This window comes from Quercus robur, chromosome 10 (assembly GCF_932294415.1).
Source record: "Quercus robur chromosome 10, dhQueRobu3.1, whole genome shotgun sequence".
NCBI lineage: Eukaryota > Viridiplantae > Streptophyta > Magnoliopsida > Fagales > Fagaceae > Quercus > Quercus robur.
This window is the reverse complement of record NC_065543.1, coordinates 35,539,976-35,566,376: the sequence shown is the minus strand read 5'-3', so window position 1 is coordinate 35,566,376 and position 26,401 is coordinate 35,539,976. Positions and strand designations below refer to the sequence as shown.

Sequence of the window (26,401 nt, the reverse complement as noted above, 5' to 3'; positions counted from 1 at the left end):
GAACAGGGAAAAATACAAATTTAATTAGAACAAAAAATCTAAAATCAAAACAAAAACAACAGATCAAGAGCATGAAAGCCTATCTAAGCTCCATTGTAACAACAAAGTGAATCAGAACAAGATAAAAAAAGGATAGACGAAGGCCATGTCGGCTGTGTGTGTGTGTGTGTGAAGTGAGCTGAAGAGGAAAGAAAATAGAAAAAGTAAAAGAAGAGAGAGAGAGAGAGAGAGAGAGGGAGAGAGAGAGAGAGAGCTGAAGAAATGATCCGGAATGAACTAGAAGAAAAAGAAAAAGAAGGTAGATAGAGGAAAGGAGTGGGATACGTGGGTGGTGGAGAAAAAACTAAGAGAAAAAAAAAAGAAAAAGAAAAAAGAAGAAGAAACGTGTCCAGATGGTGTGAAGGGAAAAATAATATAAAAAATAAGAAATTGCAATTAAGAAATGTTATCACAATATTTTCACAATAAATTTTAAGTAACGGATTGTTATTAGATAATAATGATGAGTAGAAAAATAATTTCAGAAGTAGGTTCAAATTAGAACTAGTAATAACTTTCCACATAAATTTTGTTGTGAAATTATTGCGTAAAATGTTGTGAATATAACACTTCTCATTGAAAAATATAGTTGTTAAAAAAAGAATAAACAATGAATGAAGAAATAATATTTAAATGAGATAGAAAATCTATTGGAAAGTATATTTGAGAAAGTGGGTATGTAAAAGCTAAATGTTACTGTTCATTCTCCAAACAGTACAAAAATTTGGAGAAGCTGCTGGAGATGTTCTAAGGAGGTGCCAATTAGTTGAGCTACAAGGCTCTTGGTGGGAAATTCGAGGAATTAATATAATTAAATTGATAGAATATACTGGTTCTGCTTATGACTAATGATTTCATATGTTGTTTTCAAGCACAAATTCTATTTAGAGTGACATAGATAATACTGTCAAGCTTACATGATTTTTTTCACACATACTTGCAAATAAAGAGAAGTATTTATTTTTCTTTAAACTAATAATGCATTAGAAAGAAACCTAAAAGGCAGCATCAACCTTGTACTTAGGGATATATGAAAGATATCTCCACAAGCCTTAACAAAAGTGTGAACTAATAAAGTTAACTTAATGTGTAAGAATGAACATAATAGACTAATACAAGTACCGGCCAAACAAAAAAAAATATAGCCTAGTACAAGTGCTTCAAAATTTTTTTTTGGTCGAATATCATTAAATCAAATACCTGCTTCTGCAAATTGCCAAATTGTTATATATGCACTTAAGGTGTAATTGGAAAAAAAAGACATTTAGGGCTCTTTGTTTTTGGCAATGTCAGTGATAAAGGTGTGCTCTGATGCCAAATATCTAGATAAGGGGAGTGGGGCTAGCTGCCAAAACTTAGTTTTGATAGCTTTATTATTTCCCCCTTTAAATTGTTTTTTTTATTTTTATTTTTTTATAAGTAAGAAGAGAATATTATTAATAAAAGAAAAGCAAGAGAAACGCAACGAGTTCACGGTAGTGAACAAAGGAAAAAAAGAAAAAAAAGAAACAACAAGACAGAAGTAGCCCCTAATCTATTCTAATAGATGAAATAAAATCCATAAGGGTAGAACAATCCGAGAAACCCCAACATCAAGACCAATCAAAGAGGGTCCTTTGGCAAAACTCTAATAACTGAGCCACAGTTTTCCCCTCATCTTCAAAAGACCGCCGATTCCGTTCAGATCAAATAGTCCACATTAAACAACCTGGAACCAAATCCCAAATATTAGATCTATACTTCCCAAGCCAATGATACCAACAGAATAATTAGTCCTCAACTGAACCTGGCATGACCCAAACGATCCCAAACAATCAAAGCATATACATCCACAAAGAATGAGCTATCGGACAAAAACTATACACAAGTTGATGGTGTTGTTTCTACATTTCATGAGGAAGTTGATGTTTTGTTTTAGTTTTTTTTTTTCTTAATGTTAAGAAAGTCCTTTAAATTTCACCTATCAGGGTAGTGGTGGGAGGCTTGGGATGAGGTGTAGCTTAGACATTCTGGGTTCAAATTCCCACTAAGAGTTTTCCTGGATTACTTGATGCACTATTCTGACGAGTGAGGTGTAACTTGGTTTACTCCCCAAGTGTGGGTCTGAAGGCCTCCACACCCCCCCCCCCCCCCCCTCCTCTTGGTGCAGTTCCACATCATAAAAATGGAAATTCCTTTTAATATCTAATAAACATTAAGTTATTCATTGTGATACTTATCCACGTGTATTGACTTTTACAAATGGTTAAGCGTTCAATGGAGTGGAATATATGTAGAGGTGACAAAATTTGAATATGTCCATATTATTCAAATTGAAGAAAATAATGATTTTTCAAGAACAATTTCAAATTCATTAGATACCTTCTTTTGACATACATGTCTTGAAAAGTTTGGTACGTCTATTCATCATATATGTCTAGAAAATTTAATGAGTTGTTTTGTTTATGTTATTCAATAAAATTTAAGAGAGAGAGACATTGCCCAAAGCCAGGCTTGAGTTTTGCTAGATCAACAAACAAGTGAGCCAAATTCTGCTGCTAGACAAGTACGTGGAAAGTAGCTTGGCTTATTTGCAGTCTAGTGCTAGATTCCTCAAATCATTTGCATTGTTGTGACTCTTTATTTTATGCGTTTTATCTCCTCCCCACCTCCAAAAAACAAAAGAAAAAAGGAGGGGGGGGGGGGTGGAGAGGGAGAGAAAAGAAGAAATCTTCAATGCATAAATAACCAAGGTCCAATTCGGCTGAGGTTCATCTCTTCTTTTGCTTCTTTCATCATAAGCATCAAATATTTGTGGTTCTTATGAGTAAATCATTTGCATTGTAGGTGCTTCTCTTAGTTATTTTTAGATGTAAGCTCTTGTGGAGGAAAGATACACTCCTTAAGGAATAATGTGTCATTTTTTTCGGTAGTTATGTCATCCAATATTGTATCAATCAGGCATTTAGTGTTTTTAACATTTTGAATACTGCCATTTTGATTTTGCAGGTTTTGAGCAAGGATGATCCTTCTCGGAAAACATATGTCTATAAATTAAATGTTCCTGTTGCTGCTCAGTGGATATCTTTGGCAGTTGCACCATTTGAAATCCTTCCTGACCACCAATTTAATCTCATATCACACATGTGTTTGCCTGCTAATATGTTAAAGCTTCGGAATATTGTGGAATTTTTCCATAATGCATTCAGGTTTTTCATCCTTGTCATGCGACTGGTGTTGGTCTGATTTCAAGATGTAATTTTTTTCCCTTTTCTACTGTATCTTGACATTACATTGTACTTTTTTTAGCTGTTATAAGGATTACCTTTCGGTGGATTTTCCATTTGAGTCATACAAGCAAGTTTTTATAGAGCCTGAGATGGCAGTATCCTCATTGAGTTTGGGGGCTTCCATGAGCATCTTTAGTTCTCAATTGCTATTTGATGAGAAGGTCATTGATCAGGTTTGGCATTCCTTCTTCTCTTATAGATTAGACTTGTTGTGGCTGAACTTTCTACCTTATATGCGCGCAAACGCACACACACTCACTCACATGCGTTAGCATGCATATGTGCTTAATGTATGATGGGGAAAGGATGCATGCAGTTTTATATCTATGAATTATGATGTTGGGCCATTGCATGCAAAATATACGGTAAGGTGATGGAAATATGCTGGACCAACTATGCGAAACTTGGATGGAGAAATGCTGCATGGGTAGCAGTAGCGAGAATAGATTATGTATATGGTATATCTGAGCATTAATCTATTATATTTTGGGCTCTTTCTACCTTGAAGTTCAAAACTATTGTACTAGGCAAGTGACATGTTACATAATTTTCTCTTTGCTGTACCAGTAAATAACACCACTTTCAACTGATTTTAGGAACTGCCTTCATATATTCTGATAATTTTTTTCTCCAATTAATGATGGCCTTCAAAATAGAATTTGATCAGTATATTTATTTTAATGAGTTTACGAGACTACACATCTATATTAGTTTTCTTCATTTCTTAAGAGGGGAAACACTACACTTCCTTGTTGCCGACTATAGATGAAGAAAAGAATTTCTTCATTCTTAGAAGAAAATAAAATGATTACGTAATGTAGATAATTTGTAATGTAGATAATTTGTTTCGTACTTTTTAAAAAGATACACTCAATGACACCCATGCCCCCCGCCCTGGGGGTGGGGTTTTTTTTTGTTAGAAATTATGAAGTTGAATTGGTCTGCACATAAATAATGTTTATTTCTCTTTGGGGAAGCACTTGTCAAACATTTGGAACTTTGTACTATTGTGTCTGATGTGGTGTTTATGGAGGGAGTGTAATAGACGCATGTTTGAGGATGTGGACAGTTCAGGAGACTCGTTGCTTGCTTCATTTAGTGGTTACATGTTTGACTGGTCTCAGGCTTGTGGACTCATATGTAGTGATTCCCTTCCATTGTTTATAAGTTCTCTTCTCTCTTGTAATTAATTTTCTGTTTTTCTTCTTCTCTTGATTGTACTATTTGACTACTTTGTGTTATTTTCGTATAAAGTAGTTTTTTTAATAAATACACTTCTTACTTATCAAAAAAAAAGATATGGTCTACTATGCATTTTTTCTTTAATCTTGCCCTATTATCACAAGCCCTGGCTACCTCTGTTTTTGAGTGTAATCATCATTTTGATATTGAGGAAGTTAACATTAGAGTGCTCACATCATCATAGGACAGCAAGATGTCTCAAAAAGCAAGAACAGCTTTTAACTAAAAGATGAAACCAAAAGAAGCCAAAGCTTGCTACTCACCACTTTGGTCTATGATTGTGCAACATACTGCTTCTAGTCCCTGTAGACTGATGATGCAGGACAAGAACTGAGGGATAAGTCACTGTTCACAGCGCTAATACATTACCATTCATGAGAACTGTAGCAGCATTATTCTCTTTTCACCCTATTTTAGCTATCTAAGGGTATTTGGGTTGGGTTTTTTGTTTAATTCTTTTTATGGTTAGTATTAGTCTAAATCAAACATCTTGATTAATCATTTATAGGGTTTTGGTTTTGTTCTTCTTTCATATTAAAAAACAATAGGGAGCTTTGTTCAAGACTTCTTACTTTAGATCATCAATAAAAGTTTGTCTGGCTTTTTAGTTCCTTAGAAAACTATAGGGTTTGGCTTATTTTAGCACTCTAAAGAAGTTTTCCTTTGTTTCCCTTTTAGAAACTGCTTCGCTTGGAAGTTGAAAGTAAATCTACGTCTCCTTAGGCTCCCAACGTCATCATAAGTTATTTTAAAGCCAAAGTTGTACTTAATTGTAGTGCACAACTGGTCGTGGATATTGCATTCTTTATTCTTATTGGCATGCTGTTTATCATTTAAATGCATATAAAGGATTTTGAAGCCATATATGATCGTAGTATTCTGATTGGACAAGTCTTCCTTTTTCTTGTCAATGGCTGCCTTCAACTTGTGGTTTCCTTTCTATTCCTGCATTATGTTGATAGGTAAATGTTTGTTATAACAGACCATAGACACAAGGATTAAACTTGCGTATGCCCTTGCAAGACAGTGGTTTGGTGTATATATTACTCCTGAGGCACCAAATGATGGTAAGCTAGTAGAGTATGTTGGTTTGTATCTTGCTGACTTCAGATTATTGTTACTGATTATTCCAGTTAAGAGTTGAGAAAATTTATTTTCTTCTGCTATTAATTAATGCTCATTTTCCAGAGTGGCTGTTGGATGGCCTGGCTGGTTTTTTGACTGATTATTTTATCAAGAAAAATTTGGGGAACAATGAAGCACGTTATCGGCGTTATAAGGTTTGCTTTTCCATTTGTGCTGCACATGCCTCTTACCTAATATCTGTTGTCATGTTAACAAGTTGTTTACATTAAGATGACTTATCCAAAAAAAAAAAGTTGTTTACATTAAGGTCTAGAATCAGACTGCTAGTAAAGTGCATCTTTTGGCTAGTGCCAGTTTATGGGGAAATAGATTTATTAAACGAGGGAAGTGCTTTAAAAACTGAGCGAAATACTTTAAAAACTTTGGTCACTTTTATCCTTCGTATTCTTCACTTTTGCTGGTTTTAGTGAGTTTTTCTACTACTATTTCTGAGTAATGTTCTGGGTGGTTACAGTATAAGCAAATTCCATATTTTTCTTTTATTTCCTGACCTTGAGAGATTTTCATAATTTGGTTGTTGCCTCTCTTTTCTTATTAAAATTTTTTGTACTTCTAAAGAAAGAAAAACTCTTGCTATTATTAGAATTGTTCATTGAACATCAATTACCAAAAAATTGATATTCTTCACACTGTTAAATAAATTTATTTTTTGATAAGTAACATAAAAATTTTCTTAAAAAATAACACAGCCCAAGTACATAGGAAATGTACTATAGGGGCAACAACATCAAGAAACTAGATTACAATGATCAAGCAAAACAGGAAAGGAAAGACAAGAAAAATATGGTAAAGCTAAACACCATTTGAGAAGAGTAAAAAAGAAAAAAAGGACTTAAATTCAAGAATGGACCATTCGCATTCCTCAAAGCTTCTAGTATTCCGTTCCTACCAGATACACCACATCAAACAGTGCGGCACAATCCTCCATATAGCTATATTGCGATGTTGTCTGAAATTGCATGGCCAAGAATCCAACAAATCCATTACCATTTGCGGCATCACCCAAATAATATCAAACAAGCAAAAGACCATACTCCACATCTCATAGGCTATAGGACAATGAAGGAGGAGATGATCCACAGATTCTCCACACCTTTTGCACATATAATGCCACTCAAGTACAACAATATGCCTCTTTAGAAGATTATCCATGGTTAGAATCTTGCCTAAAGATGCTGTCCAAGAGAAAAAAACTACCCAAAGAGGAACCTTTGATTGCCACACCATTTTCCATGGGAAAGATACAACAGTAGAAGAGGATAAAGAATGATATACCCGCTCACCTTGAAACCTCGACCTCTGGCTGGCTTCTAACAAAGTTTGTCAAAACCAACACCCCACACCTCCATGGAATAGATCAAATCCATAAACGAATCCAAAGATTGTGACTGCCGATCATTCACTAAATGACGAAACTGTAAGTCCCAAAATAGTGTCCCATTTGAGTAATGCATACCCTCCGAGACTGAAACATCCCTTATCCTACTAAATTCTTATCATATCACTGCTGTTGCACTTCAAAATTTGTGTGTGTGTGTGTTTGTTTTTTGATAAGTGGAGTAATTTATTGAAAATGAACTACTTCTTGTGAAAAAGGCATGGAGTAATCAAAATAATTACAAAACAAAAAGATGAAAACGATTATGTACAAGAAGAAAGAGTGTATAATATTGGAATGGAATTACTAGATGTGAATCCGCAAGCTTGAGCCCAGTCAAACAAGGTGCCAACAAAAGATGCTAAAAGCTGATTCCCCGATCGCTCTTCATCCATAATGTACGATTGTTATGCACTTGCAAAATAATCGGCATCAAACATAATGGAGCCAAATTCCAAATATTTTTTGACGAATGCTTCCCCAACCTATTCCTCCATTCAAATAAAAGATCAATTACTCTCTTTGACACCTATTAGACCCCAAATGATCTAAAAAGCCAAACTCCTCAACTGATTGGCCCACTCACAATGGATCAAGAGATGATCCACTATCTCCCCGCTACACTTGCACATACAACACTAATCCACTATTGTCAAACCTCTTCTCCTCAGATTATCACCTATGAGTATCTTTCCACTACGCTTCAAAATTTGTATTTTGTTGATGTTCAGTTGAGTTTAAATCTAGGTAATGGTTGCAACCATTTGTCTTTAGGGAAAAAAGAAATGCAAGAATTAAATTTATATAGATTCTATATAATTTCATGTGAATTAATGCCACTTTGTTTCCACAATTGCAGGCGAATTGTGCTGTTTGCATGGCTGATGATAGTGGTGCAACTGCTTTGAGCTTCTCTGCATCTTGTAAGGATTTGTATGGAACCCAGTGCATTGGTCTATATGGAAAAATAAGATCATGGAAGTCTGTAAGTTTACTTTGAATTTATTGCTTGACCCTCTTTCAAATTTCCTTACCTATTAACATAATTTTTATCGTGTTTCTGATTGACTAATTTTCTAAAGGTGGCTATCATTCAAATGTTGGAAAAGCAGATGGGGCCTGAGTCTTTTCGTAATGTAAGAGTCCTACATACTTTGTTGTCTGGCTAGCACCACTTTGAGTTTTTATTCTTATGGTCTGTCTTGATTGAATGATGGTTACTAATTCATTCTCTTCCAAGAACTGCTTAAGTTCATTGATCTTTTGAATTTTAGATGTTAGTTTTTTCTTTGTGAGTCTTCCTATTGTATGAAAATATGAGGGAGTCACTAGAGAGGGATTTGGTCATGTGTAGAGGAGATCGATTAATGCATTGGTGAGGAAGAGTGAGTTGAGTGGGTGTTGCCAGACAGTGTAGCATCCCTCCTTTTTGGTTGGCAAAACTAGCTAGGAAAACATTCTTTGAATGTATGGAACTTGGTGTCGGTGGCGTGCGTGATGTGGTTAGTGTGGAAAGAGTTTAACAATCATATTTTTGAGGAGAGTGAGAAATATTGGGCAATTGAAGTCCTTGCTGATCCGTTCTTTGTTTGAATGGTCTCAGGCATGGGGTTTTTACCAATTGTACTTCCATTTTATTTTCAACTCTCTCTTAGATCCTCTATTTGATTTGCTTGTATTTCTTCAAGGTGCTTTATGATCGTCATAATGAACATAGAGTAATTCTTTTCATTTGCAATAAAATTCTATTACTTATGTATAATAATAATAATAATAATAATAATAGTAGTAGTAGTAGTAGTAAAAAATGTCATGTCAATTAAGAAGGTAGCAGAGAGTATGCTTTTGGATAAGATAGAATGACGGAAAAGAATATATATGGTCAATCTTGATAAGTTTGTTAAGGATTCCAAAATTTTTTTCTTAATTTTTTTTATTAAGGCTTCATGTTGGGTCCTTTGGTTGTATACAAGTCAAGGGGTGTTTGGCTTGCTATGATGTTACATTACGTTGTAATATTACGTTAGTCTTATATTAATGTAATCTCAATACAAGAATACAACATTAAATTGTTTAGGAAGGTGATGTGATTAAGATGATGTGATGTATTTTGTAATTTTAAATTATGATAATGTTAGAAAAAATAAAATAAACCAAAAACCTTAATGTCACATTATCATAATGTGCATCACATCAATGACGCATCACAGTGTTCCCCCCTTAGTGTATTATGGATGTGATATTTTTTGCAGGTTTTTAATGAGTTTAAAAATTAGGAGTAAGGCTACCTACTAATCATCTCCTCTTGGACCTGCAGAAGTGAAAGTTTTGTGCACTGAGTACGACATTTTTATTATTTATCAAAAAATTTCTATATAGTCGTCAAATATAATAATCTTACAAGAACAAGGTGGATGGTGAGGCTGTCGGTTTAAAACTCACTGAGTGTATAACTTGTTAATTAAAAAAAAAAGAGGTTCAATATTTATTTTTCTTTACTTCTTTGATTGGTTGTTTAGTAATATATATTGCACAACTGCACTTGAGATGATGTAAATGGCCTTTCATGATTTAAGATTTATAAAATTTATGATAATATTTCAAATGCCCATCATTCTTATATAAACAATTGTTGAGAGTATTGGAGACAACTTTTTCCTTCTTTTTCATGTAACTTTTAGCAAAAGATGAGGATCCAATATGCTGCCGCAGTTGAGGCCACGTTCTCCCTCTCTTCTCTTTTATAAACATGTCATTGGAAGTTCATGCTTTTTTAATTGTTCATTTATTTGTTACTTGTGTCTTTAGTTGTGCACTTGCCTATAATTTATGGATATGAATATTAACTGTGATTTGTGGATTGTGGACTCACAAGTTTGCCTACTGATGGCTTTCATCATTGTTTTGTTTAAATAGATTTTGCAGACAATAGTTTCTCGGGCTGAAGATGGAACTCGTACTTCAAGATCTCTTAGTACAAAGGAGGTAATCAGATTCTACCATAGAAATATGTTCTCATCATCTGCCTGTAAAATGTTTTTTGATAAGTAATAAATTTAATTTAGATATTGTAATAAGGGGTACAACCCTAGCAATGAGCTGGTACTTCCTCCTCCCATATTAATGGGATGGAGGGTGAGTTCATGGGTTCAAGATCCACTAGGTGTGTGTAACTTACCAATCAAAAAGTAAGGGGGTGCAACCCTAGTGCTTCATTTACTTGTACACTTACATCAACAGCTTAGTGAACTCTTAATTGCTTTGTTCTTTTTTGATAAAAAAAATACCTTTCTTGGTAAAGAGAAGAGATTTAATGTACACTTGGTGTATACAAAAAACTCTTTAAAGAACAATATAGAAAACGAAAGTACAATCTAAAAGCAAGGGAGTCTATAAAGTCTACAAGTGAATGCCTATGCTATCACTATCTCTTCCATGTACCTAGCCACTCAAGTGGAGATCTTAGAGATGAAGATTTCAGCTCGATGATTGCAACATCCATCCAGTTAAAAGTGCAACTATTCCTCTTCATATTAGACGTAGGAGGGCCATAATCTATTCTAGATAGCTGCCATGTTTTCCAAACCAATTTCTCCATCCAAAGAAGAGCCCTCTAACAGGTTATGGATCTATGCATCTCCAATGACCCTTAATGTTTGCTTACATTATAATGCATTAAAAGGCCAATGTGGTCTGACATTCCCTTGGAAGAGTATTTGGAGTGTTAAGGGACCTTGACAGGTCTCGTTCTTTGATTGGATTGTGTATTGGGGAAAGATCCTAGCGTACAAGAATCTCATTAAACGTGCCTATACACTAGTAGGGTGGTATTGTATGTGTAGGTGTAATGGGGAGATGGTGGATCATTTGTCGTTACATTGTTCTATTGCCTTTGAATTGTGGAGTTTTTGTATTCAAATCTTTTGGGATTTTCAATGGGTGTTACTGGAGAAGGTCATTGACCTACTGTTTGGTTGGAGGAATTGAATTGGTAAGTACTCATTCGGCATTTGGAATTTGGTTCCATTATGCTTGATATGGACAATTTGGTGGAAAAAATCATTGTACGTTTATGGAAACAAGTGGAACCCAATTGTTGCCTTTGTTTAGTGGTTCTTTATTTGATAGGTCTAGAACCTGGCAACTTACTAGTACCAATTCCATCCTTGGTTTTATAGTCATCTCTCTGTACATCAATTTATTCTTTTGGATTCTTTAGGCTTCCCTATGTCCTTTTTTTTTTTTTTAATAAATTTTTTTATAGGTAAAAATAATTTTATTGAAACGAGACTGCTTTGTGAAAATAGACACGAAGTAGCCTAAAGAATGACAATGAAAAATATCTACTTATGGATCGACTCTATGAAGGAACGAATGGAGTTGCTATAAGAGCAGTCTTTTTGCATTAAAACAAATCTTACTTATATATAAAAAAGAGAATAATTCATGAAACAAATCTTTTAAAGGTTAGATCCTGCATCAAATGTCAAGCCAAGAGCTCACTCTATGACCATCAGCTAGCACATATCGAATATAGTTTGCAAATATGTCCCAACCAGCCTAGATACTTTGCCAAAGACTGTTACGTCTCATTATCCTTGTTGACCATTGATCTCTATCTTACCCATATTTTGATTTGACAACCCATTTCCATATATGATTTTCTTCCATGATCCATCCAATATCCATATAACCTTTATCCACAAATGCTTGATTAAAAATGTATCCAATTTTCTCTTCACAACCTGAAACCTCAATGTATGAATGGAGAGCAAAAATTGTTCCACTCCACAAGGTGGAATTTAAATTCATTCGCTAGTACTCCCTTAACAAAACTCTAGTATATGGAAGTTATGCAAGAGAAATACCTAAAGAGAAAACTTAGCTTCTATATTTAAGAGTAGGGCCGTTCGGGAACCCGAATCATCAGTTGAAAATGATTGGCACATTTTGGATGGTTTTGCTTGATATCTCAATTGGAATTGGGTTTTATAACCCAAAGTCTGACTTGTTTCAGTTGGTCATGGGTTCTCTTCTCTCAACCTGCTCAACCTGATCTGATTGTCTGGTTGGGTTGGGTGGTGGGTTGATCCTCAACTCAACCCATGATTTTCTCTATTTTAAAGACTATTAAACTTTAACAAATTATAAAAAGAGAAGCAAGAAGTGTCAGCCATCCAATCTTGTAGAGAAATTTAAAACTAAAGCTTCAATTCCAACACTGAAGCCTTACACCCTCAAAACTTTAAGCATTTCTCTTCCTCCATATTCATCCCACAATGCACTTTGAGCGTTTTTCCCTCCAAATACATCACATAATTTGCAAGAGTTGTCTACAGTTTGAAATCTCATTTTCTATTTCTTATTAGGCAGGGTAGGCTGTCAAATATGTCTGATGACTCTGATTTAATAGATTCACTTTGGGTGTATAGCTAATATACCCATTTTACTGTGATTTTGTTACAGCTTCTACTTTGTATAGCTGATATACCCGTCAAATATGGATCATTGTAGTAACAGCTTCTACTTTGTATTTTACTGTGATTTTGTCTTTGCATATGTTTTTAGCAAAGAACCCTTGCTGAAGCTGAAATGTGTGTTGATGATATGAATGTGTATCCTCTAATATCTTGCATAGTTATGTGGTTAGAGATAGCTGCTGGACTTTTGTTGCTTAGCTTTAGTATTAATTCATGATTCTTTTAATTGGATGTTGAAGGTTGTGTGTATATATATATTTATAAAATCAGTTATCTAAATATATTTAATATTGTGGGATGTAGTTCCGGCACTTGGCTAATAAGGTTGGAAATCTTGAACGTCCATTTCTTAAAGATTTTTTTCCTCGATGGGTAGGATCGTGTGGGTGTCCAGTTCTAAGGTATGGTTTATATTGGTGAATTTTGCTCTTTAATAGATGTTTAAACTTTTCTACTGACTTTATTTGCTTACAATCTGTCCTGGGTCTATAATTATAAGGATGGGGTTCTCCTATAACAAAAGGAAGAATATGGTTGAGTTGGCTGTGTTACGGGGATGCACAGCTTCACCAGATTCCAGTGCATCGGTTCTTAATGTTTACGCAGATTCAGAAAACCGAGATGGTGACATTGGTTGGCCTGGGATGATGAGTATCAGAGTTTATGAGCTTGATGGTATGTATGACCATCCGATTCTGCCAATGGCTGGCGATACGTGGCAGCTCTTGGAAATACAATGCCATTCAAAGCTTGCTGCTAGACGCTTTCAGAAGCCCAAAAAGGGTTCAAAACCTGATGGATCTGATGATAATGGTGATGTTACACCTGCTCTAGATATGCGCTCCAGGTATTTTCTTTTCAGCTTAAAGAGGATCCGATTTATTTTTGGGGAAATTTTAACTCCCTAGAGTTTGTCTCTAATACACTGAGCTCTTATAGTTCAACTGGTGACACAAACTCTGTTGTTGGGATTGGATTAAGAATTAACAGTTTTGCCATCCAATTTAACAGCAAATGATCTCGTTGACAGCACTGTCACCACTTGGACATCCTGATCTTGATTTTACTGTTTTGGCACCTTGATTAATACGTTTCAGTGAAGAACTTGGGTCTTTTTTGGTGCACGGGACTAGATTATCTGAACTAGACTAGATTGGATTGGATAATTGTTATACCAATCCAGTCTTTGGAATTGAATTGAATATAAATTGCAGATATCTATAATCCCAAAAAAGTGTGAAATATTAGCTTCTTTTACTAAAAAAATCAAGTTTATAAAAAATTAACTAAAAAAGAAAAGAGGTGGGTTTGAATCATGACATCAACATTGCTAAAATTTGGGTCATCTATTATGCATCCTCTGATAAGCAAGTTCACATAAGCTGTAGGCCCAACTCGGTCAATTCAAGTCATTCACTGTAAAGTCAGTGACATGTTTCGGCAGGAACTTTTGCCAAATGTTTATACTGAGATCTTCATCTTCCTAGTCTCCATGTAATCACCTTCATCTTCCTTTAGTTATCAAGGCATGATTTTATGGTCGTTCCTGCCATGTTGGCCTCCAGCTTTACTGCATGGAAGCCAGTAACAGGCTTTTTGGAGTCAGTTATATCCAATTCTCTTATTTCTTGCATGCCAAGTTAATCATTCGTGTCTAGTGTTTGAAATAATGTCTAATAGAGGTTCCGTGATAATTTTCTATCTATAAACTGGGTTCTATGCCCATACTTTTAAATTTTGAAGGAAATTTATTTGTGCGGTTTTGTATTCAAGTAGGAGTTAATTTATTTTTTACACCATGAAAATCGTAGAGCTGGTCATGATGGCCGTCCCTTCATTGCTGCATCCTCTCTACTCACCTCCTTACAGTCGTTGATCTCTCCCAATAATTTTCAGTTCTAGGTTGCATTGAACTAGAGGAAAGGAAAGCCATAGAGCGAGTACCATGACCCAACAATTATCACTGAAACATAAAATTATAAAAATTAAATAAAAAGTAGAATTAGTGAGATAGAGAGAGAGAGAGAGAGAGAGGGAAGCCTGGGTCATTGGCAAAGGAGTAGCATACCAAGGCTTTGTGATCCAGCTCATGGGTTGGGGGATTTGGCCTATCACATTAGATTTAAAGCTTGCCATCTTTGAATTGTATTTTAGTTTTGGATCAAAAACTGTGAGTTGATTTGAAGAGTATAAGAGAAAGGCACAAACAAGAGTTGTTTTTATTTGGTGGGATAAGTATGGTGGTGGTGATGAAGTGTTTCGGAACCATAATGGAGGTTGAGTGAGGGTTGGTGATTAAGGATCCGCCATTGCTGCAATTTATTCCTGCTTTGATTTTTTTTGGCTTTTATTTTTGATATTTTTTGGTAATTAGGTGAGCTAGATGATGGTGTAACATGAAAATTAATTAAACACTTGACATGATAGGACTGGTAATGTATGACTTTAAGTGACCATTTGGTGTAACATGATTGGTCAATAAGTCATATGATCCTCTGATTCCTTGTTCATTGTTCTGAATTTAATCCAATTCATAAGTTGAACTATATGGGGGGTTTTTTGTTTTACAGGTAAATCTCTCCTTGGAACTTCTTAATTGTTTTTTTACCCCTTCTTTGGCAGTTCTGAATCCCCCTTATTATGGATGAGAGCAGACCCTGAAATGGAATACCTTGCTGAAACTCATTTTCATCAGCCTGTACAGATGTGGGTAAGAATGAGCTCATCTGCCAATTTTTAGTAGTTTCAGTCACACTTTTGCTGAACTATATTATCTTGGTCATTATGTGTTATACTCTTGCCTAAGTAGTTTTAAGAATCTGAGAATAAATTCAAGTTGGTTATTGAGTGTGATATTTTTTAATAACTGATAATGCTTTAGAAGAAGTATAAAGGATTGTGACCCTAGTACATGGGATTTATACCAGAGAAACACCAAAAAAAGAAAAACTTAAACATCTAAAATTTAAGTGTTCAAGACAAACTAGAGAAAGATTAACAATTAGTAGCCTTCATCTAATCATAGAGAGAACTGAGAAGAATAATCTCTAAAAATTTAAGTGGCTCACTTTTTCTAAGTAATGGGAAAGAGGACCAAAACATGCCACCGAAAGACTTTACTGAGACAAAGATGGGCTGTTAAGAATGTAGGGGGGGTAGGATGGGCAGTTGGTCAGATCTAGTATGGATCATACATGGACAGGAGTTGGAGTCGGCAGTTCACCTAGCGATCCCAGATGAAGGATCCCTGGGGAAGGGGAGGGTTCAATTGAAATTTCTGTTCAATTATTTCAGTGTAATTTTTGACCTAAGAATAACAAGAGTATATCTATCAACACAAACACACAAAAGTAAAAGCCAGAGTTATATGACATTTGTGTCATTGAAACACACAGACACATAAATAGGATGAAAGTATATTATCTCAATGCTTCTTTTCTGTGGTTTGCTCTTCCAAATCCTATGTATGGATTACTTTGTCTGATATATTGTTGTGATCATATTTTATTCAGCTACATTGTTGTGCTTCATTTTATAATATGTTGACCATGTTTAGTTAGTCAATCTTTTATTTTATTTGTAACATTGTTATGCTTAATCAGATTAATCAGTTAGAGAAGGACAGAGATGTTATTGCTCAGGCACAAGCAATTGCAACATTAGAGGCATTGCCACAGCTTTCATTTTCTGTCGTTAATGCCCTGAATAGTTTCCTCACTGACTCCAAGGTTTTAATTACTTTCTGATTTGTACTTGATTTTGTCATTATTTAATGAAAATTGGTTATCTGAACTCTCATTCTTCGGTATAAAGGCCTTCTGGAGAGTTCGGATTGAAGCAGCTTTTGCATTGGCTAAAACAGCATCCGAGGTACTTTATCATTATTTACCATATCTGCTAAAGATGCTGAGGCACTTGTATCTTTTCTTTAAATATCTTTTTCTTCATGAAATATCCACCAACCTATTTGTATAAAGTGATTTTCTGTTGGACATGGCTTTAAATTTGAGTGTAATTATTTTGATAACTGTTATTCTGATATTGAAATACTTCTTTATTTTTAAAAAAATATTTAGTTAACTTTCTTCCCCATTTCAACAAAGAATGGTTTGGTTTGGTTGGTTTGTTTTGTTTTTAAACTCGTTCTTTTTTTTTTTTTTTTAAATTATAATTTTTTTAATTTCTGAATCTTGGGAAGTGCTAAAGCTTTGTGTGACAGTCCTAGGTGTATGTATGAAGACTTGTCTTTATTTTACAATCGATAATTTATCAAACTTAGTCAACAGGAACTTGATGGAATAGCTTGGTACAGTCACTGGGTTTCTATGTATATTTAACTAGTCGTTAACCCGTGCGATGTACGGGATAATTAAATTTAAAATCACATATATTTAAAAAATACAAATATAGAGAGACTTATCAAAAAAAAAAAATACAAATATAGAGAGTCCTGTATGTAAAAACTATTAATTAAAAGTTAATAGAAAAATTATTTTATAATTTAAAATAGTTTCCCATAGGTATTGTGTAGGTATCAACCAAGTAGGATGCATATTTTAAATTAAAAAAAAAAAAAGTCCGTAATGGCAGGCGGTGACTGCTTTTGTTTTATTATTTATCCAAAAAAAGAAAAGAAAAAGAATTTGATAGGATATGAACAAATAAATTGTAGTAGAATTTGAATAGTTTCCATAGGTATTGTATAGGTATCAACAAAGTAGGATGCATATAAATAAAAAAGAGAACTTTGTCTTCTAACTCTCACATGCATCAACAAAGTAGTTGATGCTCATCTTTTGGGACAATAATAATATTTCATGTCCTTTTATTATGGATATAATTTTTATTTATTTTGGTTTTTAATAATTGGTAGCGTTCCCGTGCAATATATATATATATATATTTTATTTATTTTTATTTTTAATAATTTTTGTTTTTGTTGTCATAGCGATTATTCTCTTATGTATAGAAGTTATTACATGCCCTTGTTTAGTTTCTTATCAATTTGAATTGCCACTTTTAATATGAATAATGCACCTCCTCACTCCATATTATTCTACTAATCAATTTGAGATTCCAAAATCAAGAATAAGCTCTTCTTCTTGTTATTGATGACAATTTTTTTTAGAGTGGTTTTTCCAAGATCATATGAGGGTTCTATATATAACATACATAGCAGTATAAATTACACCAACATTAGAGAGAATTTGATTGATGAAATTGTTAATTATTAAATCAAAATTACGATTAAGTCTAATGTTTTAATCGTAAAACAAATTTTGACAATTAAAATTTTCACATGTAGATTTTTCATACTAATAAACTCACTCACAAGTCACAACAATAACAATATTATAAAGTAGTAATCATAGAGAGTTAGAGCATGAAAGATGGCAACATGTCCTTAACTCTGCAATTACTCTGAGCAACTCCATGGATACAACGTTACAAAGTCGTCTCATGAAGTCTCGTATCCTCTTTGCAAAAACTTCAATTTGCTGTGTGTGTTTTCTTTGTGAAAATTTGAGTGAGTATGAAGGGTTTCGACCTTGGCAGTGGTTTATATTTGTTGAAATTTTCGTTATAGAATTTTTGTTGAAGTAGAATTTTCAAGCTCTTGGAATATATATCTAATAGAGTTTTACTTAAACTAAACTACTATAACACTTGATAAGATAATTACACGTTGAAGAAAAATAATAAATATATAAGCTATAAAACCTAAAATAAAAATAAAAATAAAATAGTGGTGACGTGGAAAGTTGTGGGAACTCCAGAGGCTTTGGTTTTATACATAAATTGGTAAAATTCAAAATTTTCCTGATAATTGGATTAATTGACAAAATTCAAAATTTTATCAGTTTGGAAAAATTCAAACTTTTATCAGTTTGGAAAAATTCAAACTTTTTGCTGCTTGTTTCACCTTGTATACTTGCTTGTTTGCAGTTAAATGGCAATGCATTTGGCTACTAATTTATATGTATACTGTGATGCAGATATCAATTCTTGATTTTAACTTGTGGAGTTTTATGTTATTGACCAGCAGGAAACTGATTGGGCTGGTTTATTTCATTTGGTGAAATATTATAAAAGTCGGAGGTTTGATGCAAACATTGGACTCCCCAAGTATGATTGTTTTCGAATATGGTTAATTTTGGCAATATTTTTCTAATATGAAATTGAAAGATTTTGTTTTATGCTAATTATGCCAGGCCGAACGACTTTCATGATTTTCCTGAGTACTTTGTTCTTGAGGTAATGCATTGAGGTAGGATATGTAATAAGTTGTATGTGATTTTATGTGGTTGTTTCATGTAATCTTGCACAAAATATTTCACATTTGAGCATTGCAATGATCTATCTATCTTATTTGGTTCTAAGGACATGTTATCTAAAATTGCCAGCTTAGAAGTATGAACACTTTGGCATCACTAAAATTGATTAGTTACATTGCTATTGAATGAAGCGACAATTGAAGCAAAAACCATCAAAGTCAAAATCAATACATGCAATGAAAAATATAAAAACTAATTGTATGCTTAACTTAGTTGAAATGATTAAATATTTATAAATTCACAAAGTATGTGTGTGTATGTATATTACTCTTAGAGTATAGTGATGTGGTACTCCATTTTCTCATATAATAGTCAATTGCACTAATTAAATTCACGGTGAGATTGACCATTTATGTGAGAGAAGGGATTGCCATGTTATCCAAGAGTACTTAAAAATTTTCCTAAAACAAACACTATAGTGGGTAAATTCATTTAGTTTATATATTAATTATTTCTAGGTGGTGCACTAATTATTCCTATCAAAAAAAAAAAAAAAAAAAACTAATTATTTATGTAAAATGAATATATTTGTCAATTCACCAAAGCTGTTGGTTCATATCCTATAATTAACCTTGAGTTCTTCTACAACCACTATAAATTTCACAACATTTTTATAACATGCTGAAGTGTCAACCTATCACAAGTCTTTCAAAATACATCGCTTGTCACCCAGGACATTGTTAGTTAGATTCTAATTGCACTCCAAATTTGTGCAAAGTATCATCCTAATTATCCTATTATTTGATGCCAAGTGTCTGTATATCTTAAATACAGTCCAATTTAATGCCAAGTGTCCTTCAATTGTATTTTAATTGTGTGTTAATTATGTTTACATGCAAATTCATGTATCTAAACTTAGAAAATGTAAAAAGTCTCGTTTCAAATTAATTATGCTTCTATGTGATGCTTTGAATGTGTACAACCTATTACTTACTAGATAGAAATGTTATATATATATATATATATATATATGCACACACACACACTGCACCCTTGCATATGCAGGGGCCAGGAGGTATCAGGCTGTCAGCTCGTGTCATTTACTTGAAATACTTCATCAGTTTATACTTGAAACTCTATGATTAATTGTGTTTTACAGTTCTATTTTTTCTTCAGTTGGCAATTTATTTTTTGCTTTCTTGTTGTAACTTTCATTTTGCAAAGATCTTCTTTGATTACCTCCCACTTTCAAGTGAGGTAGGGCATTTGGTTTTTTTAAGATGAGGAGGGAAAATCTGCTCTATCTTTCGTCTTTTTTTTTTTTTTTTTTTTTGGGAATGTGCTATTTTTTGTATGTCACTTTGTTAGCCGTAATGGCTTCTCTTAGAGGCAAAGGAGGCATATAGGATTCTAAATCTCTTCCCTGTTATGGCTTTTTTGGGAATGTACTGCATTGCATTTTGTGCTGTCTTTGGCTGTAACGGAATGTGAGATGCTTTGAGGGATGTGAATGGTCTATTCTTGAGATTAAATCTCTTTTTTAATACTTTACTGGATTGAAGTGTTGCTTTTAAATCTCTTCTCTATTCTAATTTATTAGATATGCTAGAGCATTGTAATTTGAAAGTTTGATTATATTGCTCTCCGAGTACACCCCCAGTGTACACAGGTTTTTCCTTTTTGTTAAATAAAATTTTGTTACTTATATAAAAAAAAGAAGAAGAAGATTTGTCTATGTAGAAATTCAACTTATAATGTACTAGGATAGAATGGATACTCATTGATTAGGTTTCTTTGTCTCTAAGCTAGTATCATCTGCTGCAGAGGAGAGATGAATCATAAAAGAGATGTTCTGTTCAGACTGTAGCCACTGGATTCATTCACTTCATCCTTTTTATTAGTTTATACTAAATTTGGTACACATTATTGCTCTAGAATGAGACAGTGATATTACTCTCTTGCCACATTATGCTACAATTGTTTTTTCTTTTTTTGGATTTTTTAATAACTAGCAAAACACTTTTCATTTTTCCCCTGTATTCTATCAGGCCATCCCGCATGCTGTAGCGATGGTCAGGGCTGCAGACAAGAAAAGTCCAAGAGAAGCTGTCGAGTTTGTTTTACAACTTTTGAAGGTACTTATGCTCAATGACCAGCAATATTTACATGATATAACAACCACAAAGAATGTTTTCTATTTGCCTTTTGGTCTTGCTATATGTGGAATACTTAAAACTGCACATTATCCAATGAACCACGATACATTCCTGGTAGTCAACGGTTGTTGGAGTGATGAAACTAGTTCTCTTCAAGTAGGAAAACCTGCATGGTATAATTGGGTTGTAGGGTAAGGAGTGCCATCAATGGGAGTAGACTTTACTCAAAATCCCATTCACAATTATAATGATTCATCTGTATAAAATTTTCAAAGTTAATGTTAAAATTCCACACATTTTGATTCTGTAGACAAATTATAAGTTCCTAATAAAAATCCAGTGTCTATAGCTAATTTGTAAGGAAAGGACGTGGTAATAGTTTATTAGAACTGTGGTCTTCTGGTGTTCTTGCTTGTCCCATTGCAGAGGTTCTATCCAGGGATGGAAATAGGTATGGCGTTGGGGGCTTGTCTTTCCCAAATTATAGATCTTTACCCCAAAATTATAATATTGGCTTATTATTATGCTATGTTTTTTTAAATATATTTTTTAAATATTAAATTTAATTCCGATGACAAATAAGGATTTCCATGTTACTTTCAAAGTTGATAATTGGATGACAATATCATAGATATCTATTTTTCATTTTTATTCCCCACCCATTTACCCACTGACAAAAGGTAAATTATCTGGTCCTGCCCCTGGTTCTATCCCTTTGAACTCGAAGAGTTGATTTCTCAGTTTGCATTAGTTGAAATTTTCATGTTAACAATTCTTCTGTACTTTTTTTTAAGCTCTTTTGTTTGTTTTCTTTTTCTTTGTGCATACCTAGGATATTGATTTGCAACATGTTTTGAAGCAGTTTTGTTTCAGAAAAAACATAATTAATTTTTAGTAATTGCATATTACGTTCTAGTAAATTGGGATTAGATGATATCCACATCAGAAAAAAGAAAAAAAAAGGCATTAGATATCCTGAGTTAATTTTATATTCATTTTTACACTGCCAATAAATAGAATAATTCTGGCACTGCAACTTGAGCAAAAGTGGAGAGGTAATTACTCTGAAGATTTTATAATTTCTTAGCTATGTATATATTTGATTTGACTTGTTCAGGTTCATGTTGTGACTTGGGCTGGTTTAGTCTTCCCTAGTTACAAGAAATATGTCTCGGTTTCCATCAGCTGTAAAAAATGTTTGGAAACATCTTTTTAGTGTACAAGCATCTTCTAAGAATAGTGGTTAAAAAAATTAACTTGTTTTTGTTATCGTACTAAACAAGGGAATGTGGTAAAAAGTCTCAGAATATTGCCAAAAGTAGAAATAAGCATAGCTTAAATTAGTTTTAACATAAGCAGGGCAACAATCAGTCAATATACCTTATTGACCAGCTCATTTGGCGTCTATCTAGACTAGTCATACTTTTTTTGTTTTGTTTTGAATTGTTAAGATTTATGTTTGTTTTTCTCTATGAGTAGTGGTTTTATTGGAAACTAGTGCAATTCCAATCTTATTTATGTGAGTTTATTGTCCATTGTCCATTGTGTACATGCAGATGTTTATCCAAAATTTAAAAAAGGGAAAAAATGAATCAGTAGCTTCCAGAAAATAGTAAAGTGAGAGTTGTAGAGGAAAGATATACATAGGATTAGTAAATGTCAATAGGTGGTCAAGAATTTAATTTCTTTCTATTTAGATGACTCCATTACTTGGATAATATATATTTATATATTTTTTTTATAAATACTTTTTAAATGGGAAATGCCATTTGAACTTAAGGTCATTGGCTCCATTACTAGGATAATCTTAAAAGACTAATTCTTTTATTTTGAGAGTTGGCTGTGAAAGAAGACATTTTTTTTTAATGTCTCAAAATTTGTGATTGAAAACTATCTCAGAGTTCTCTTTAGTAGTACTCAATAGTTGTAATTATAAGTCTGTGGCCTATGGCCTTTGGGCTAAATGGCTTCTCTGCATAAGAATTTGGTGGTGGATGAAGTGAGGATACGGGTTCATGTCTCATGGGGTGTTAGTTTTTTGGCAAATGGAAAACATAGTTTTTTGGCAAATGGAAAACAAAAAAGGTATTGATTAGCACACTGGGGGGCATTGTATCATACATATATGATATTACCTTTGATGGGATTCAATGGGTTATGCTGCAGAGGGTCTTTGATTTGTTTACTTCGTGGCAAGTTAAGTTTAGCTGGCACCGCAATATATCTCTTTGGAGGATAGTGCCATATTGCATAATGTGGCGTCTTTGGTGGGAATGTAATACTAGAAGTTTTGAGGGATGCGAACAGTTTATTTTTGAGATTAAGGCTGTGTTTGTTTTGGGTGTAAATGATTTCCGGAAAATATTTTACACTTGGGTCCATGTTTGGCACCGCCTGAAAATAAAGTCAAACTGAAAATAGAATTTAGTTTGACCGAAAAAATCCTTGCCAACCCGTAAAATCATTTCCATTCCCATTTTACCTTCAAATGCTTTCCAGAATTACTCACTCCTCTCACACACGCACCAACCTCAACTCCACACACAGTCCGACGCCAAGCTCCGGCCTCCCAGCCAAGCCAAAGCTAGCCCAGATCGTGCCGCCCCCTCCGCCCAGATCACGCCGCACCACCGAGATCGCGCCCCAATACCGGCTCGTTTGCACCGAGATCGCACCCACTCAACCTCACCGCCATGCTCCACTGCTGCATGTCTCCGATCCACCACCGCCATCACCACCCCTGCCATCATCCAAGCTACCCTCCTCCATGAGCTCCGATCCACATCCAAGCTACCCATCTACCCACATAACCCAATCCCCATTTCGGCAAACCCACACCCACCCGATCTAGCTGCCGTCGTCCTCTGTTGGTACCGATCTCTCTCTTTCCCGATCTGGCCGCCGCCGTCCTTCGTTGATACCGATCTCTCTCTTTCCCGATCTATCTCTCACTCTTTCTTCCTCCTCTCACTGAGTATATTATGTATATATTGTGAATAAATGATTTTATTTTGATTTTTGGTTGTGTTTAGTGTATATTTTGAAATTTTCTGTTATAAAATTGGTTTGGAAGCTGAGAAAATGGCTGAGAAAATGTGAAGCATTTGTAGGAAAATAGCATTTTCAGAATGTTACCAAACACCGAAAATCGTTTTCCGAATTATTTTCCATTGCAGAACCAAACACCCGGATTTCATTTTCTTTACGGGAATTCATTTTTCCCTGCATTCATTTTACACTCGGAATTCGATTTACATCGAACCAAACGCAGCCTAAGTCTTTCTTCTTTCATACTTTGCTAGATTGGAGTTTAGCCTTACAGACCTGTTCATGTTTTTCCCTTCCAGATTTGCTGGACCATTGTAATATGAGATCTTGATTGTTTTACTCCCAGAGTACATCCCCAATCTACTTGGGTTTGTTTGTGATTTCAATAAAAGTTTTGTTATTTATCAAAAAATAAATAAAAATAGTGTTTATTACCCACAAACTGTTTACATAGTTTTACACACCCCCAAAAGCAACTGAAATCGTGATTTGGCAACTGAAATTGTGATATGAAGTTATAATTTTAACTTGAAAATTGTGACATCAAGTCATATGATTTCAGTTGCTGTTGGGAGCGTGTGTAAAATTGTGTAAAACAGTTTGTGTGCAACAAATTTAACCCAAAAAGAAATATATATAATATATGATATTACACTTCCATAGTTGCACTGAAGAAGTTACAAAATTATTATAAAAAAAGAAAAAAAGAAAAAATTAATGGATATTACAATCCATGACTTTGCATGTAAATACCAGCCCAAGTCAGTGCCTCCTATAGCAACAGAGAGGGAGAGAGGCCTTGGGTTCAGTCCTGGATGAGAGATTTGGGATGTGGATGTTGCATCATGAGTACTATATATATGCTCTGGCCTATTGTTTTCTCATAAATTTTATTGTTACTCTTATAAAGAAGGTATCTTACTCACCTCCTACGAAGGTTAGGCATTAGTAAAATCGAAGAGCATTCAAGGGGGTGGAGCATTCTCTAACGGATCTGAAAATGTTCTTGCTGCGTGCTATATTGAGTGGAGGGCTGCTTCAGCCTCTCAGTACCCTATTTCTTTCCTTACTTTTGTTGATAGTTTGTACCTTTTCATGATTTTTACTCATTCAGTATATTGCTTGTGTGCTGAGTCTTTTTCTCTTTAATATAGTTTATTATTCATAATGAAAAAGGTTAGGAAGTATTCCAACTAAATGTACTGATCTTGCATAAAACAGACATGTTGGATGTATGGGGTTGACAATGATATGTTTTACACATTTATCTCCTTTTATTTGTTAAAACCAAATGACCTTATTCATAAAATTTAAAAAAAAGAAAAACACCAACTACTTCACTACATGCTATTGTTATCTCCTCCTTGCCCTGTTCTTCCTACTTCTCTCCAATTCCAATGTCCCTAGCTTCTCACAGACCACTGCTCTTGACTATCCCAACCTCTATACCTGCCCTTTATTGAACATTCTTCAGCAACTTTGACCTCAACTGATCATGCACCCCTGTTTGCTGCATCTACTACCATCTGGTTGATAATCACATTGCTTTTCTCATTGATTATAAAGTATTTGTTTTTCTCCATAATCATTTATCTTATACATCTTCATTGTCTGAAGAAACTGTGTACCTAAAAAGCTACACTATGATCACTTTACCACCATATTGGCCTTGAATGTACATCACCATAGAGATTGACTGGAGGATGACCATTTCCATTGGCAAGTGATTTGATGTATCATTTTAGTCCCCCTCCCCTCCTCTCCTTCCCTGCTAATGTCCAAAACCAGCACTCATCTTTATATGTTCATCCCCTTAAATCTTCACTGTGCTCAATGTTTAACCTGATTTTGTGTCTGCCTTTTCTGGTTGTTTGTTCTCTGGCAGTATAATGACAATAATGGGAATCCTTACTCTGACGTGTTCTGGCTTGCTGCACTGGTCCAGTCAGTTGGTGAGCTTGAATTTGGGCAACAGGTGTGCAAATCTTGTTATTCTCCTTGATTCTTTATACTTGCATGTTAGTTTTTGATAAGTTGGTAATGCTTGACTACAATGGTAACTTATTACCAGTGGTATCCCATTTAAAGCTTTTTTTTTTTTTTGATAAGTAAAAGATATATTGATAAAAAAGGGGACACCCTAGTGCACAGGGAGTGTACAAGGGAAAAGAAATCAAATACAAAAATTACAAGAGTCTAGGAAATCAATAAAAGAGGGGAAAGATTTATCTTGCAAAGCAAACAACCAATCCCTTAAAGTTCTAAAAAAGAGAAGCTTGAGGTCAGGAATAGATTTCTCAGTATCTTCAAAACATCTACTATTCCTCTCCCTCCAAAGACACCACAATAAGCAATGAGGAATGATGGA

General features: G+C 34.2%; 1 protein-coding gene across 3 annotated transcripts in view; it reads left to right on the top strand.

Moving 5' to 3' along the window:
- Positions 1 to 26,401, top strand: part of LOC126701916 (transcription initiation factor TFIID subunit 2) — a 40,458-nt gene that overhangs the window by 6,420 nt on the left and 7,637 nt on the right. For 2 of the 3 annotated variants that reach the window (XM_050400361.1, XM_050400359.1), the window contains exons 5-20: positions 3,028 to 3,227; positions 3,328 to 3,481; positions 5,533 to 5,617; positions 5,739 to 5,830; positions 7,934 to 8,059; positions 8,157 to 8,210; positions 9,991 to 10,059; positions 12,858 to 12,955; positions 13,054 to 13,401; positions 15,177 to 15,264; positions 16,157 to 16,282; positions 16,368 to 16,424; positions 18,598 to 18,680; positions 18,767 to 18,809; positions 20,878 to 20,964; positions 25,919 to 26,008. In XM_050400361.1, coding sequence (XP_050256318.1) covers positions 3,028 to 3,227; positions 3,328 to 3,481; positions 5,533 to 5,617; positions 5,739 to 5,830; positions 7,934 to 8,059; positions 8,157 to 8,210; positions 9,991 to 10,059; positions 12,858 to 12,955; positions 13,054 to 13,401; positions 15,177 to 15,264; positions 16,157 to 16,282; positions 16,368 to 16,424; positions 18,598 to 18,680; positions 18,767 to 18,809; positions 20,878 to 20,964; positions 25,919 to 26,008 — 1,800 coding nt within the window. The remainder of the gene's footprint in view (positions 1 to 3,027; positions 3,228 to 3,327; positions 3,482 to 5,532; positions 5,618 to 5,738; positions 5,831 to 7,933; positions 8,060 to 8,156; positions 8,211 to 9,990; positions 10,060 to 12,857; positions 12,956 to 13,053; positions 13,402 to 15,176; positions 15,265 to 16,156; positions 16,283 to 16,367; positions 16,425 to 18,597; positions 18,681 to 18,766; positions 18,810 to 20,877; positions 20,965 to 25,918; positions 26,009 to 26,401) is intronic. The other variant, XM_050400360.1, reaches the window with a different exon arrangement.